The sequence below is a fragment of the Phalacrocorax carbo genome, chromosome 3 (genome assembly GCF_963921805.1).
Source record: "Phalacrocorax carbo chromosome 3, bPhaCar2.1, whole genome shotgun sequence".
In the NCBI taxonomy this organism is placed as follows: domain Eukaryota; kingdom Metazoa; phylum Chordata; class Aves; order Suliformes; family Phalacrocoracidae; genus Phalacrocorax; species Phalacrocorax carbo.
The window spans coordinates 101,939,480-101,957,153 of NC_087515.1; the positions used below are offsets into that span (position 1 = coordinate 101,939,480).

The 17,674-nt window shown below is 36.2% G+C and overlaps 1 protein-coding gene across 1 annotated transcript in view; it reads left to right on the forward strand.

The window, feature by feature from the left end:
• The window catches only part of COL21A1 (collagen type XXI alpha 1 chain), a 114,259-nt gene that overhangs the window by 60,821 nt on the left and 35,764 nt on the right, over positions 1-17,674 (forward strand). Inside the window, exons 12-17 of the mRNA XM_064447881.1 lie at positions 548-601; positions 3,140-3,193; positions 4,050-4,103; positions 5,714-5,767; positions 5,846-5,899; positions 9,176-9,229. Coding sequence (XP_064303951.1) covers positions 548-601; positions 3,140-3,193; positions 4,050-4,103; positions 5,714-5,767; positions 5,846-5,899; positions 9,176-9,229 — 324 coding nt within the window. The remainder of the gene's footprint in view (positions 1-547; positions 602-3,139; positions 3,194-4,049; positions 4,104-5,713; positions 5,768-5,845; positions 5,900-9,175; positions 9,230-17,674) is intronic.

Sequence of the window (17,674 nt, forward strand, 5' to 3'; positions counted from 1 at the left end):
AAAAGGTTTCAGATAAAGCCCAGACTGATGGAGGAGAATTCTTTTTTTTTCTTCATTGTGTTAATTTTGTAGCCCTTACTGAGACAGTTATTGGGAACCAGTGCTATATTTTACTCATGTCTTGATCTAGTCTGGCTGGATAGTCAGGGACTTATTAATTTGTTGAATTAAATATCTGAGAGCGTGCTTGGGCGAAGAGCAAGCCTGCAACATGGCCTATGTGAAGGCTGTCTGATGGACATTTGGAAAGAAGGGGACATCTCTGGACTAGTACGGGCTGTGTGACGTCCTTTTTTCATGGGGTGGTCCTTGACTAGAGAGAAGAATTGTTTTGGTGTTCCCCAGTCACGGGTTGTGATAGTGTGGTATATTCATACATGCTGGATACATTTCATGCTTGGTTCTGCTTTTTCTGTCCAGTTACCAAAATGTTGTGATCAGCCAGCTGACACATCAGTCCCTGGGTCATGTTGCATTACATTTCTGTGTCTCGTTCTGTATCAGATTGTATTAGTATTTCAGCTGGTTTTCATTTTTTCTCTCTTAGGGACCACGTGGCTTTCCAGGTATCAAGGGAGAGCCAGGGAAAGATGGGACTAAGGTAAAAAAAAAGAACGAATGAAAACATAGTAATAGATAAAAAGATTTTACTTTTACCATTTATCATTTTTGGCTGTACAGTTAATAGTACCAATATTTTCACATGAGGTTTCTGTGAGAATTGTTTACTATAAAGGTAATAAAGAAGGAATAAGAATCCTACATTTAGAATGTTACTTCAATTCTGAATCTGGCCTACTTTATTTAATAAAGTTTATATAGGCTTTAGCACTGCCAGTAACACCTTTATTGCACTGAATAATTTATATTTAGAAAGCATATCTAAGTATGAGTACCTGGAAGCACAATACAGGCATCTGTCAGAGTGGTTTCTTTCTGTCTCTTTTCACCCTTTTTCTCTTTCAGTAAGCATCCGGATGAGATAGGTAGGAATTTTTGGATGGCACTTTCTATCAGAAAACATTGATTAATTGAAACTGAAGCTTTTTGTGGAGAAATTCTAGCTGAGGTGTAGCTGGTAGCTTGGAGCTGCAGACAGAAGTGGAAGTTTACATATAACTCCTTTCTGGTAATCAGGATTAACTTGAATCTGGATCTCCTGTGTACACAGTGAATAAACTATACATTGTCTACTGGCAGGTCTCATTGATATGTAAATAGGTGTCCACCCTTCTCTCACCCTTTTGCCCTATGTTTACAAATGTTCTAAGTTCATTGTGATAGAAGCGTATTTTGGTCTTGGTTTATTAAAGCTTCAAAGCCTTTTTTTGTAACACAAACACTTGTTTTCCAAACAGATTTTACTCTAGAATTTCCTTCTTCGAAAGTTCCCCATATTAAAAGCAGATCCTTAAATTCATCACTGTTCAGCAGAACTCTCAAATGCATGATTAGAACTGAAAGATATGCTTATGTGTTCTGTGCTTTAGGCATCTTAATGTAATTGGTCAGTCAGTATTGGGCCATGTGCAGAAGGTAAGATACTGATGATGAAAAACTCCATTGTCCTGGCAGTGCAAGGTTGCGACAGATAGAATATTTCCTAATTTTCAGTCCAGCCTTGTGTAAAATGTGCCAAGAAACAGGGCTTCCACCACTGTTTTAGAAAACTTCTTCCATTGTAAAATAGGTCTTGCCATTAGAATTTTTTTCCTGATGATTCAACCCAAATTTTCGTCTAATTTCATCCCATTGCTTGTAAAGTTTCTATAGCAACTAATTTAAAACTGTTTCCATTGCCGAGTGTTTTAGTTTATCCAATAATTGAATCACCACTTCTGAGCAGAAACTGAGGTTACATTCTTTTTCATTAAGAAGCAATGGATGCATCAAGTGTTTATTTTATAAGTTTTGATGATTTTTTGAACTCAGTTCTATTACTGGTTGTCAATACTTATTTGTTGAGAGATATTTTGATAGCATTAATCCACAAGCAATCATTCCTGGGGTGGTGTTCCTGTCTTCTGTGAATACATGACAGACCTCTCAAAATCTGCTTAGACATGAATGGTTTTGATAAATACCACTGAGACATGTTTTCTTTTACCCTTTGTCTTAGGACTTGAAATATTATATAAAATAACTTCCTGAGCATAATTCACTATTCCTCCTTTATTATTGAAATATACTAAACAAATTGAAATATATTGCTCAATATAAAGTTAGATATTAACAGAGAGAAAGCATTGTGATTGTCCAAAAATGATTTGGTGATTGGCTCTTTGTCCTGAGTGAAGTAGATCACTCTACTGAAACATGCAACTGAGCTTGTTTATATTTCGAGTCAGGTAGCGCCAAGTTATTATTTAGCCTTTTGTTGTAATCGCTCAAGGGAGCTTGCAGATGAATTATCAGATAAATATCTTCAGTACCAATAACAAAAGTTTTGGAATTCCTGATATCTGACACCTGCGAGGATAATAAAAAGAATGTTTTGGCTTGTGTTTTTGATTTCCAGCTGCTTTTACCAAAGTGGATTCTTTCTTTCACTGAAATGAGAACTCTATTGTCAAAGTGCCACAGTTATTTTATCAGCGTATTTTGGTTTCATTTTGTTTAATTTTTAGATAAAGTACTTTATACCTTATTTTTTAATACTTCACTCATCCAGAGTAAGCTGGTGAGAAATTTGATAAGGTCAGTAGGTCTTTGATATTTGTGGTAAGAGGGGGGAGCAAAGCCATCCCAGATTTAGGGAATTTCCTTATTCTTTGGGAACTAAGAATGGATGGTAGAATTATTACAGCTCCTACAAAGATTTCCAAAGCTCTTTTTAAAGCTTTTCTTTCCCTCTTGTCAAAGCTCAATGGCTACTTTTGAATCTCCATAAGCCTTATTGAGATATTACAGTAAAATTAATCCTAACAAATTTAGTGATTGTTTAATATTTTTCTTTTATGTATTGAATCTTGTTTGAAGATTTACAGACTCTCATCAGTCAGCGTACCAATGCTATGAGGCTGATATGGTGATATATAACATCTTTCCACTATTTGTTGAACACTGAGAATATGAATACTATTACGGTATACTACTACTATTTTAGGTATAAGGATTTAAAATATGTTTGCTCTTTTAGGGTGACCGTGGACTACCTGGTTTTCCTGGATTACATGGGATGCCAGCACCAAAGGTTCAAATTAAATATTTCTTGTTACAATATTCATGTGTTTCAACTTGCTCTATAGTTTAATTTAAAGGAAAATAAGTTTATATACAATATTATGTCAGTGCATTTGATGAACTACATAAAATGAATGGATATGATGCTGAAATTGAAGGAAGATACATTCAGTTGGACTTCACTGCATACATATCAAGCAATGGAAACCATCTGTTTTTCATTTTTGTTCTGTTCTATGGGATTCTATATTAATTAATTTGAACTTTGATTTTACTACTACTTAGAACCTTCTTCACAAACAATGCGTCAAAAAGGAAAAATAATTATATAATTTCCTTGAAGTCATTCAATTTGAGTGACAGCATTTTTAAAGGATAGTTCTGGTCTAACCCAATGAGTTTATTTCATGTGTACAACCCCAAAACATCATCAACTGGATCTTTTGCTCTTCTGTGTTAGTACTCAACTGAATTTACTTCTTAGTATTTCCAAATTTGTGTTTTAAACTTTTCAGATAAGGTCTTCAGAAGAGTGCAGCACTTTTCAAAGCGCTGAATTTTGACTTAGGTACCTACCTATATTGAAGTGACCAGAACCTCAAAGTGCCTTCCACTGAAAATAGAAACATTAAGCCTGTGAACTGTGGATCGTCTCACCAGCAGTGTTGGACATTCTGGGCTTCTCTCCTAGGAGAGCTTGGAAAATTCAAGATTTGCATTTACTGTCTTGTGCATATTTTTTGCTATCAGATGGATCTCTTTGCCTACTTCATTTTATGTCTGGTATACATGTCTACTTTGTATATATATCTGTATATAATTACTTCTATTTTAAAAATTAACATATTCATACACATTTTGTCTAGGGAGAAAGGGGTCCTAAAGGAGATCAAGGACTGCCAGGAATATATGGAAAAAAGGCAAGTAAATTTATAATCATAAAATAAAGGAAAATCTTACTGGTATCTGTGGTGGGGTAATCTTGGCTGGCTGCCTGATGCCCAACCACCCACTCTCATTCCCCCTCCTCAACAGTACAGGGGGAGAATGGAAAAGCTTGTAGGTCCAGATAGAGACAGAGAGATCACCTACCAATGCTGTCATGGGCAAAACAGTCTTGACTTGGGGAATTAATTTAATTTATTGCTAATTAAAATACGTTTGGGTAGTGAGAAAGAGAGACAAAAACTAGAACACCTTTCCCCCTGCAGCCCCTGCTTTTTCCCAGGCTCAGCTTCACTCCTTCATGGGATGGGGAATGGGCAGCGGGGTGGGGTGGGCTGTCCATAACAGCTCCTTTCTGCTCTCCTCCCACCTCACACTTTCCCCTTGCTCCACCATGGGTTCTTTCCACGGACTGCAGTCCTTCAGGATAAACCTGCTCCTGCCTGGGGTCTCTGTGGGCTGCAGCTTGGCTACCACAGCTCCACCATGGTCCTCTCCACAGGCTGCAGGAGAATCTTTGCTCTGGTGCCTGGAGCCCCTTCTTCACTGACCTTGGCATCTGCAGGGTTGTTTCTCTCATTTTTTTCCTCCTTACTTTGCCTGTGTTGTGTTTTTGCCTTTTCTTAAATATATTTCCCCTGGGGCACCACCACCGCGGCTGCGGGGCTCGGCCGTGCCCTGGGGTGGGCGGGTTGGAGCCGGCCGGAGCCGGCCGTGCCCGGCTCGGGGCAGCCCCGGCCGCTCCTCACAGAGCCCGCCCTGCACCCCCCCAGTGCTGCCAGCGCCTGGGCACCTGCACCCAGTACAGTATCATTTATATTTTTATAATAGGTGTATTCACAGATAATTTAATTCTGCAGTCCTAACTCAAAAAAATTCCACTGAAGTTACAGGATATACTTGTCCAGTAATATTAAACTTGTGCTCTGTTCATCTGGATATTTTCAGAACTCTCTTCATCCTTCTGTTAAAAGATCCATGTAATTCATTGTAACATAACACAAAATGCTTATAAGTATATATTTATGCAAATATGTCTATGCCTTTACTGTAGAGTATATATAATAATTTTATTGCAAAGAAGTCTATGCTTTTTAATACATGGAAATGTACATGAACCATATAACTAAACAGGAGGGAGGAAGAGGGGTATGGGAAGCGAGGAGAGGAGCAGACAAATGGAGTGAGACTGATAGCAGCCTGGAAGAGAGATGTTTTAACCTGTGATTTATATAAAGCAGGGTGTGCTTGTGTGTAAATATTTATACTTCAGTGAGCATATTTTGGCCATCCAATGTTAACAGGTACATTTTCACCTGTCCTTATATTTTCTTCATGTATTTATTGGTATAGAGTTTTAAGCAGTTTGAAAGATGGTCTGCATTCAAATTTCTGTATTTTAGAGCACATTTATGTTTCTCTAATGGTATAGCTATTAATTGACCACCACCTGTGTTAATAAAGAAACAGATCTTCCACACATTTTCAAAATAAGAAATAATATATGTGAATTGTAGGTTAAATATACTGAATTTGCAGTGTAAACATTGAGGACTACTTACTTTTCATTTGCTGTATTTCTCAGGGTTCAAAAGGAGAGAAAGGTGATACGGGGTTTCCAGGAATGCCTGGGCGATCTGTAAGTTTTGTGAAGACAATTTACCTTTAACTTTTCCTTGTCAATTCACCTACTGATGACTGTCAACCATTGCCACAGGGAGACCCTGGCAGAAGTGGGAAAGATGGATTACCGGGGAGTCCTGGCTTCAAGGTATGTACAAATGTATATTCATATCTTGCTAAGTCTTCAATAGCATTGCTATTTGTCTAAACATATCCGGTTTATTCTGTGGAGACTTACTGGAAATTAAAATAATGTGTGCTTTGCTGAAGGTTACTGCAGTCAAGGGGCAGACTTAATCGATTTCAGTTGATTTGTGAGCAGGGGCAAAGCTTTTATTAAGAGCATATTAGTGATCATCAGAGATTGTTTATACTTCATCTCCCTTATCCTGTTTGTGTTTCTCTAACTGTGAATCTGTTAAGAAAATTTTCATACAAGCATGTGTTGCAGAACACACCTGTTGTGTACAGTTAAGAAGGAAGTAATCTAATTATTATTATTGCTTTTGAAGGGGACTGGATGAAAGCTAGGAGGAAACACCTTCAGTATTGGATTAATGTTTATGTTCACATTCTCTTCACTGTGCAGTGCCCTTTATATTTAATTTAGAACAGTTTTTCAAGTGGGCTAAGTATCAATCTACTGCAAAAAGACTACAGGATCTGATATTTCTATAATGTATTGCAGTCTGTAAGCTCACTGGACACTTTCTTTACCCAGTTGTTGTTCGCACTGTTCTAATTTGTGAAAAGATGGGCTTTAGCGGTACCAGTTTCATCCTTGACTGTCTTCATGGTGAAAAATTTTTCACCCTTATTTACAGCAGGAAATGGTCTACATGTTAACAACTGAATCAAGCTCATAGTTAATATAATAAATAGAGCCTCTAAAGTCATTCAGCTGCTGACTGTTAACTGCTATAAATTCTGTGAGATCACTCATAAGTTTGCAGTCCTGTTTGCTGGTTTTGGGTACCCCAGGTGACTTGTAAGTGCCAGTTCAGAAGGACACAGATGTCCTGTAGATGGTACCTGCCAGCCCGATGTGGAAGCCTTGGCTGCCCTAGAGCACCTCAGATAGCACCAGGTATTTGTGATTAGGTAACTGAATCAAGCCCCTGTTCACTGTAACGGGATCTTAGATCCCTAATGTATTTCTAGACAACTTCGGGTAGAACACATCTGAAGTTAAAGAGGGGAGTTATCACTTACAACACTACAGTACTGTTATTCTGAAAATTGCCCAACTTCAATGTATAACTTATCATCCTGCAATTCAAAAATTTATTTTGGGAACACATCTAAAATAACAGCCTTTAAAAAGTACATATACAATTTAACTGTTACAGTAGGTAAATTCAATATTTCCTATATTATTTTTTCTCTTTGGAAGGCCTAATTGGACTGTGCTAAAAGGTAATGGAATAACTTTATTTTATGTCAAATAGGTGTAGTTTTTTTTTAAACTGCCCTTAAGTTTGCACTGTTAAAATATGCTAGCAGAAGAAGTTGTAATTCTTAATTATGGAAAAAAAATACTTTCTTATTGCTCATTTTTCTGAAGTTAACTTCAGCAACCAACAGCAGATTATTTCTATGATACTGAAGGACTTTTTGTTCGTTACTTGGTTTAGTTTTAAATGCTCCTACATTAATTTCATTTTGATCTTCAAATCCCATTGATAACTGCCTATAAGTTGTCATTATTAATATATATTTATAAAAGCATGTATCTCTGACACCTGCAAATATGTCAGGCAAAGACAATTTAACAGACAGTCTTAAAACACTCAGCTAAGTTTGTGTCTATGGACATAGTAGCTACTTGTGTTGCTGTTAAAGTCAATGGAGTTCAAACTGGTAATGCCAGGGGAGTCCGGAGAGCAAATCAGCTCAAAGGCGGCAGACTTGTAGGTACCAGTTTAGTTGCCTACATAAAAGCATCTGGTGCATTTGAGATGCATTAATGTCCAAAGCATCCTAAGGGAGCTGACAAACATGACATAACTCTTATAGAAAGCCAGTGCCTTTCTGGAGTGGGAGTAGGAACCCAGACAAGACACCCTTGGATATCTCAAATATGACCAAATGTCTATGTGCAGGCAATGAAATTGAGCTCCTGGTGGCTGGTCAGCTGAGTCAAGGCTCCATCAACTGTCTTGACTAGACTTGTTGGCTGTGTTAGGAGCTTAGTTACCTACATGAATTTATTTCAAATGAATCCTGCCTTATTTTCAACATATATATATATACACACACAGATATTTCTGCTAAATTGGTGGAGAAATTTCTTCTCTAGTACTATAGAAAGTAGAAAAAAATAGGTTTTTTTCCTCTCTGGTATTTGATAACATGGACAGGTAATAGTTGCAGTTGTTTAACATAGAATTTTAACTGTCACTGGTGGCCCTTTAGAGTGAAGTATTATGTTGATGAAGCATGAATTTGGAGAATATTTTGGTCTGTTTTTATGCTTGTAAACAATATACAGGTAATTCAGAATATTAGTTGTGTGAACCTGTGTACACTTAAACTGAAAGACATTTTCTTGACTATTTTCTTAATTTAATTATTGTAGTACAAAAATATGATATACTCAGTTTTTATTCATTTTATGACATAATAGTTAAACAGAAGCCATATTCTTCACTCAAATATTTTGTCAGCTTGACTTCAATATCTGCTTGCTATAAAACATTGCTTCATTCTGAGTCTGTAATTGAATTCAGAGCAGTAACAAACAGGCTGTCTTTGAATAAAATTTCTCCTGGAGCTTTTCTGTTTTCTTACAATATTCATTCTTGGGAAGGAATGTGGGAAAAAAGGATGGCTTGAAACCCAGATACTACCCATGGTTACTTCAAGTCCAGTTTTTGTAATTTAAAGTTAATTATTATAAGATTATTTATATATATATTAATTGGTCTTTGCATTTGTTTCATGTGATTTTATTTCTGGAATTATTCTTCAAAATTTCAGAACATTTTTTGTGTCATACATTTTTTAAGTAAGGACATAAAGATTTGATTATATCTGATACTGCTGTATTCTGGAGTGCTTTGAAACAGTTTTCAGACTATTAGTTGTACTAACAAGTAGACAATAGCAATTTATTACTCTTTTATGCGCTTCTCCAACCAGTAATTACTGTTCTGATTCAAAAGACAGTTGTCTCGTTCATCTTTTTGTAATCTGTTTGACAGCTGTCTGTTGGACGCAGCAACAGACAGGAATATTGGATTGACAACACTTCTTTCTGTGTTCGAAACTGTTTTTAAGAGATGTTTGTTTGATGAAGTAGTGATCATCTGTATTAGTTTTACAGTTTACTTAAAATAAAATTTACTATTTGAAATAATAATTTTTATTATGCAAAGAAGGTATTTTTTTAATATTTTATTTGACAGTCTTTTTTAATTTAAAGGGAGAAGTTGGACAGCCTGGATCTCCTGGTGTAGAAGGACATCGGGGAGAGCCCGTAAGTGATTAAATTGTTGACACACCTTTATGTACTGATTTGTTTGTTTTGGGGTTTTTTTTGTTAATGGATGTTGTGCTTCATGTATCATCCATGTTGATTTGAATTGGTTGATATGTCCGTTTTTGTAAAAGTGCTTTTCTATTTTCTGGTGTTCATCTTTAAATTTGGATTTAGTAAAACAAATAAACAAGCCTTTAAAGTCAAAGATGCCTTAAAAGAAAAGATTCTTGACTGTATTGCGGTTATATATACCGATTTGTATATATGTTATAAAATTGTCTCATTACTGACTTCTTTCCTGTTGCTAGGATGGTATGGTTAGATATAGATAATTACTTATAGAAGGGAAGATTCTGGGTGGTTTTAACTCTCATTTCTGCAACATGGTACATGTTCTTTCATATACTTGTTAATTGCACTTTTAAAGTTTATTTTTTCACTGTATACCTCCCCTTCTCCTTTGTCCAGTTTTATTGGTCTTTTACTTCCTTGCATCTTGTTACACTGTCCATGTTATCTGTATCTCTGTTCTTTCTTAGCTGGGGAACATGCTGCTGCATTTTTGTTTTGCAGGTTTCCAAAGTCATTGTACCTCTACTGGTGTTTGAGCAACCCCCTCAGGGCAGCTCATTTTTCCTTCTCTTTATTTGTGATAGTTAGGCTTTGTCCTGCTTGTTTCCTTATTTGGCTCTCTAAGGCCACCAGACTTTGCTTGAAGCAGAGAAGCCAAGATATCTGTAGTAATACCTGAAAGCTTTGAGTGCTGAGAGAGTGCCAGCTGTCTTCAAATCATCAGTAATTCTTCTGTAGGCCAAGAGCAGTAAATGGAGCTCAGTTGGTGGAACACTGCCTTCCAGATGAATTACATTCTGAATTACATTTTGTATTGTAATTTGAGGAGATACAGCTTTATATATTCAGAAATTTTTATGGTATTGAATGTAGCAGTATGTGGCAGTATGTGTTACATGATACTGAAATCTGGTAGTGAGTTTTGATAACTAAGAGATGGAAATCACACTCCCAGCTGAAAAATTCTCACGTTCTTTCATTTAATTTTTTATATATTCACCAAAAGCTCATAAAACACTCTGAGTAGACTACAAAACACTGGGCGATCATTCCCAAGAGACTTTCTTCCCACTTGGCTGGCTTAAGTGAAGAACACACATAATTCCTCACTTGGCTTTGTTTTGTTCCTCTTTTTCTGCCCCAAATAACTCTGAAATTGATTAACCTTTTACAATCTATGGTATCTTCAGATGTAAGAAAGACTGAAAGTGAGTATTAATTTAAAACCGTAAAATACAAATGAAGAGGTTTTGGTATATTGTTAGTTAGTACGCCATAACAAATATATTGAGATAATAACAAGACTTCTGTTGTTGTCCATAAGCCTTATTTTGTCTCTTTTCATTCTTAGAAAAAAATGTTAATCGTTGTGATTTTTTTTTTAAATTAATCTAAAAAATAGGAAGGAGGAGGCATTTCTGACCTAGGGAAAACTTAAGTATTTAATACTTTAACAGCTTTCTGATCTGATAGCTTTGGTTAAGTCTGACCTATATCTACTAAAGAAATATATTTTGGTTTAAAATGAATATAAATGTTTTGCAATATAATGTTTTAAACAGCAATGTTAACCCATGATTTAAGTCCCATACTTTTGCTTTAAAGGGAAATGAAGTGGCAGATTTAAGACATTAAAATCACTAAGAATTCTTTTAAACTCATCATAAAATATTATATAGGAAGACTTCCAACAACTACAAAAGATTTATACAATCGTAACAGGGCAAGCCAGATTGCACTATATGCTTCATTTATAATCAGTGGATGTTCTTCTGAAGAGCAGAAAGTCTACATGCTGACTGGGGAATTGCCTCAAGGTAACCAGTAGGAAATGTAAGACACCTAGTCATATCTGCTCATCTCCCTCTATTGCTGGTGTAGCACCAGACTGCATGTGCAGACATGGTGCTCCATCTATTTAGAGCCTGGAGGAGGTGCAAAGGGCATTTCGCTGCAGCAACTTTGTGGTAAAAGTGTGTGCTTGGCCTGTGCAAAATGAAAGCTATCATCAGCCATGGGATATGTGGGCTCCTCTATTCAAGAAAAGGGTAGTTGGCTTTCATCCCATGGAAAAAGGGACGTCTTGTGCAACTTATTGCTCCTGTTTTTTCTGTTATTCCTCCAATGTGTATTTGATATATAATGTATAAGTGCCTCCTCTTTGCTCCTCTTCTGAGTGTGACTTTCTCTGGTGGGATACCCTAGTAGTTAGGACTGTGCTGTGCCCAACCCGTGATAGCGAAATAGGCTGCCTAAGCTCAAGACAGGCCTTGGATGATACTGTTGAAACTGTTGACTCCACATCGTTAACCAGCCAGACACAACTGCGGCCCTGGGACAGCTCAGCAAGTTGCATGGATACCCCACCCACACAAACATTCATGCAAACAGTCTTTATTTCTTCCATTCAGCCACATTAGTGTTAGACATGGCCTAATTTGTTGAATTGGTCTTTTTAAAAACAGCTGTCTCATGGTCCTGCTTGCTTTAGCAAATAAAAATATATGGTTGCAAAATGAATGCATCTTGAGACGAGATCTGAGATGCAACTGTATAGGATGGAGAGGACAGCTGAACCAAACTCCCATTGCCTCCAGCCTCCAAGAGGTGTGGTTATTTTCTGGACAGCATACTTTCTGGTTTATTATTACTCTTATTAATCACCAATTTTATGAACAGGAAAAAGTAGGTTGTAAAGCTAAGTAAATAATTCCAAGTTATGGGTTGTTTTCCCTCAATAGTACTATTTGGAACTTAAGTTAGCCAGGCCACCCAATCCTGCTGACTCTGTGTAAGAATAACGTTTGACAGTATGGACAGAAGAATTTAGATAGCATTTAGTAAAGCTAGTAATCAAGCTCATTTTACTGATGACGAAGATAGGCCACGCTGTCACTTAAGTAGTTTAATGGCTAGTCATCTATCTTACTGATGACAGACTGTTTTGATAAATAAGTTTTTTGAGGGGCCAACTGTCTAAAGGATAGAATAAATCAACATTTATTTGAGCTTAATTGCAGCCCAGCTGTCCTTTTCAACATAGGTAGAGTTTTGTCAGAGTTCGGATTCAGTGGAAGCTGTGTTAGACTTCTCCTTGTGTTTACAGTCATGCAGATGGAAGCCCTGAAGTGAGTGCTTGTGTGTGAAGCTGGCAGTACATTTATAGCACTATTCTAGGCCTAGCATATGCTGTCATGCCACAAGAAATATGTCTGAACATTTGCAACTGCTCATGTTTATTCTCCAGAAATCACATTTTCAGAAATACAGCTGCAAACACTTAAAATGGTAGAGTTTGCCCTTAATATTTAGGTCACATCACAAGACCTCAGATGTGGCCTCATTTGTGCCAGCAATAGCAGCATAATATGGCTTTCAGCTTCTGACCTGCCTCCCACTGTTATACCTGTACTCCTGGTTTGTCTGTTGATCTCTTATAACTGCATCAGGAATGCTAGATGTAGATCAATGCATCCTCTGAAAAATGTGTCTTTTATGCTAGGGTATGGTAGCAGAATTCTTTTTGAAACATGTTCAAGATACATTAAGGATATAGAAATCTCCAACAGAAGTTGCTGTATTTTTCTTCTTAAAGCAGAAATCTTTAAAATACAACTGATATAGCCAGGCAGCCTGTATCTTTGGAAAGCAAACCTGAAGTTAATGTAGTTCTACTGCATCTATAGCCATGCTGAGATTAATAGAAACCGGAACCAAGGAAAGAAAATTCCTGACTTAGTTATATGGTAGTATGCAGAACAAAATATTTTTTTGGTGGGTTTTAGTTCTGTGTGCCATGAAATATTCTCCCTTTCCCTTATTCTACAGTTTTCCAGATCTCTTCGCTGTGAACAAATTGGCTTTAGGGGAGCCCTTAGAGTGAAACACCTTGAGGCAAGATGGCTTGTTAAATAGTCATGTGTTCAGTATTGCCTCTTGTCTTTCTTTGCATAGGAAGCTATGAAAAAACAGACACAAACCACAGAACTACTAACAATTGTGTTGTCTGTATACTGACAACACCCCTTAGAGGTCTTGTTCTCGGAACAAATGCCTGGCAGCCAATCAGAATAATAATATAGGAAATAATGTTATTTACTTATTAAAATGTAAATGTAGCTGATTCTAATGAACTTTCTTCTTCAGTAGAGCTTTACACATATTATATCACCAACTGTCATTTCATAAACTGACGTATATAAATAAGCAAATATTTTGAGAATGGAGGAAATTCTGAAAATTTTGCCTGTATTTACCTGCTGCAACAAAATTTTCTTTCATTTCAGTTGTACCCTTTTATTCCTCTAGCCGTGTGTATATTCTCATGAGAATCACTGAGGAGAGAAATATTAACACCACAACCACTGCATTTGAGTGAAGAATGTGAAATGAATGAATGGTGTGTAAAGAACATTTTTTGTAAGATTGTCTAATATAGTTAGAGGAGATGTGCAAGTTTTAAGGCGTTCCAGTGCCCCTTCCAGTCTACAACAGAACTAGAAAGTAATTTTAACATGATTTCTGTACATTTAACTTGGTTAAGTTAGGTAGACCATATGAGAGGGAAGGTAGCCAGTTACCTGTGGAATAGGATGGGGCTGTGAACGGAACGGAACGGAAGATTTGGTAATTGTTGTGAACTACTCATGGAAGAAAATTTAAAATTCAGTCAAAACCTTTGCAATAGACAGTGGAGTGTACGAGCTATGCTAGTCTCTTCAGGAGGAAAGCTACTATTCAACTTTAATAAAATACCTCAAATTTTTTGCTTTTAGTGGTCATATTTATGAACTGTATCTGCAGAGTTGTTTCTGATAACAACCATATTTGAGAATGCAGCATCGTGTGTGAACACTTTGTCAGTCCTATCTTCCTATTTCACAAATAGAAGGAGCAGCATAGTGTGTTAGTGTTGACTGAAACAGATGATGACCACTGGCTGAGATAAGTGGAAGTGAAATCTTACACCACATGTAAGCACAAATGTTGTTTTTCTGTGATCACAATGATATGCTTTGCTTGATGCACTTTATGTTGATGTTATGTTGGTTTGTACCAGTTTTAGTTAATAAGGTGCCATTTACTCAACGTTTATATCTGCTCAAAAGATCATGTGTTGTGTGGATTTAATACTTGTGAAGATGTTTCATAGAATACTAAATACTCATTCAAGTTTAATATTGTCTTAAAGTAGGCACTGCTATAAAATAACACTCATTCTTTATAAGTAATATATTTAGAAGAAATTATTTCCTGTCAGTCTTTAAGAGAAAAGCGATCAGGAGAGTCAGCGAATTGGTTGTTGTGAGCTTATCAAATTTCATAGTTTCAAATCTAATACTCATGCTTTTCCACTAGTCTGAGATGCCTTGATAGTAGCAGCTGAACTTGGAAGAGTGATGGCCTGCTTTTCAAAGGTGTTAGCATTCTTTATTTCTTCTACTAATTTCTGAATTGTTGGATTAGACAGGGCAGAGTCTTGCTGATGACTTTCTCGTTGCTGGAGCTACTATAACAGGTGTTGTTAGTCTTGAGGAAAGGGGACAGCACAATGGTTTCAATAACCATTCTTTAATTACAGAGTGCTTGCTGTAAGCTCCACCACATTGTTTAGACTGAATGCAGGTTTTCCTGCAAATAATAACTTTTATGTCCTCTGGTTGTATACATTTTTAACAGAATTTGTTTGCAACCTAGGTTATCATCTTCATTCTGACTGACAAGTTATTTTAACAAAATTCATTCCATACCACCTTTTCAGCAGAGTTAATTGCTATTAAGAAGACAAATATGAGAACAGTGCTGTAAAGAAACAGGTAATTAAGGACTTCTGGAACTTCAGGCAGTCTAGTCTGAACTACTCAATTATTCCCAGTTGACAAAAATGACATAAGACATGATGGCATAGTTGCTGATCCAAAGCGTGTTGAAGTCAATGGAAAGATTCCCATTGAAGTCAGCCTGGACTGGGGCCACAATAAATGCTGTAATAAACTTGGACCCACTGGCCTAATGCAACTTGGAAAACAATGCCTGCTTTTCTAAGTTGTCAAACTAATAGTTGTCTCCCATCTAATTCTCACTTTCTGTCTGTTCCTCGTGATTTGTAATTTTTAAACTTCTGTCTTGACACACTATGCAATTACACTAATTATATTAATTTTCTATAATTATATAGTGTCTTTTTTATTTTTATTTTGCCTGCATAAACTTAGGAAAGTATTTTTTTTTAATTTTTTTCAGTTAGTACCATTTCAAATTTGGTAACTTTGGAAAATCAAGTGGAGGGAAGGTGGCATACCTTGCTGCCATTTCTTTTAAGACTATTTTATAGATGCAACGTTAATAAAGGCAGTTTCTTAAAAGATATAAGGAAATACAAAAGAAGCTGTAGTTTTAATCCTGTTATGGACATGATTGGTGTGTGCTATAAATAGTTATAAACAGTACTCAGAGTAGTCTGTTTTATGCTTGTATGCTGTAGTCACCTTTTTATGGCTATGCTGGCACTTTTCTTACTAATTCGTGTGCTGATAGAAGTTTCATACCAGCATTCCTCCTCCATTGCAGCTGGTTTGTAAACATAGCGATAGAAATACCTCTGACCAATGTGTTGTACCAATTTAAAATTTCCCTGCTGACTTGCTGAGCTGTATTACAATAAACAGATGTTTGTCATTTGTTAAAATGTCTCTTAATAATTTGTTAATCTTGTATAAACTTAAAAATCTGTTAAAGCTGTACTTCTGAAAGAATTGTCCTGCAGCAAACACTTGAAGGTGCAGCTTTGTTAAAGAGTGCAGTAACTATCTTCTAAGCACAAAATTGGAGATAGTGCTTATTTATTTGTATGCTGTGAGTTATTCCAATGAACTAGTCCTGTTTATACATGGAACTACAAACTCTTCTGAAGAATGTAATTTCTTCAGTGGATTTACATAATTTGGGATATTTATTGGAAATTTTCATGTAGAGACTTTAAACTTGGTCTTATTAGTTATCTGTACTAGAAAGTAAGCTTTAATTCCCAGGTGAAGTGCTTTGGCATAAGCTTATACTCTCTGTAGCATAAGAGCTGTGACACACATTGTTCCACCTGTGGTTTTTCCCACTGAGGGAATGATAATTTTCACTTCCTACTGCATCTTCAGCCTTCAGCTGTCATGTTCTCAGCATGGCTAAGATGGAGTCTAGAGATCTGGTATGAAACTAAGAGTGAATCAACTTGGCAGTGTGGATGTATGCAGTACACATCAGATATCTCCTCTTGTGTTCATATTACTCAAAAATACATGTAAATGTTTGCCCTTTTAAATGCTTCTGCGTTGAGGAGACTGGAGGTATTCACATAAATTGCAGAGATAGCAATATGCACATGCTTATAAACATCACTACCTTCTTTCTGAGTACCAGAAACTAGATCTTCTTAGTATGAATATTGCAGTGGACCTTTCTATAGAGATGGTTTATCAGTATTTGAACATTAGAGCTATACAATTTGACTTCTAATGTATTTTCAAGTGGAAAAAAGTCAGCTTACTATAACAGATTATCATTCAAAAGCATTTCCCATGAGTTGTTTTTTGTTATTTTGAGCAAATTATGTACAGATACATTTCATGTATATTAGCTAACATACTACTGCTTGGACTCAAAAAAAAGGCATTCCTAAAAATTACTGGACTTGATAAAGTGTAGATTTTTGAAGAGTTGAATGGACAAATCCAAACAACCATAAATTGATCCTATAAAGTTTATCAGAAATTTATTTACTCCCAAATCTCAGTTAAAAATGTGTGTCATTGCTGAATCGGCTTAGGTTAAAGAATTAAAACTATATATAATCTCTGTGTGTGTGAATCTAGTTTGGCTCTGTCTGGGTAGCTGATTTTAGTTAGAAAGTTTAGAAGTTCTTTAATCATTCTTTATTTTCCCTGTAAATTTATGAAACTATGTGTTTCCTTAAGTGTTTAATCTAATTTGATCTGATCTAATACTTTCCAGGCATAATGGGTTAATTCACCATGCTAAGAAGAGAATAACCGCTAAAGATTTTGAAAGTTATATAATAAAACTAGTATGAAATAGGTATGCATTAAGTGATTAACAATTGGTTCCTTTGATATGTGATATTTAAAAGAGGACTCATTTGCATTCTTTTGGATCCACCTGATATAAATAATAATAAATACTTAGGGCATTCCTGAACTTGTGTGCTAATTTCATACATTCAAGGAAGGCTTTTCTGAAGTAGGAGAAGCTTGAAGAGAACATTTGGACTGGTATGTGTGGTGTATTGGCCTGATGTCTGCCCTTTTAGTGCCAGGAAGGTTGGTGTTTATACTTCCTGTAAATGTTTCACTGGTGCTA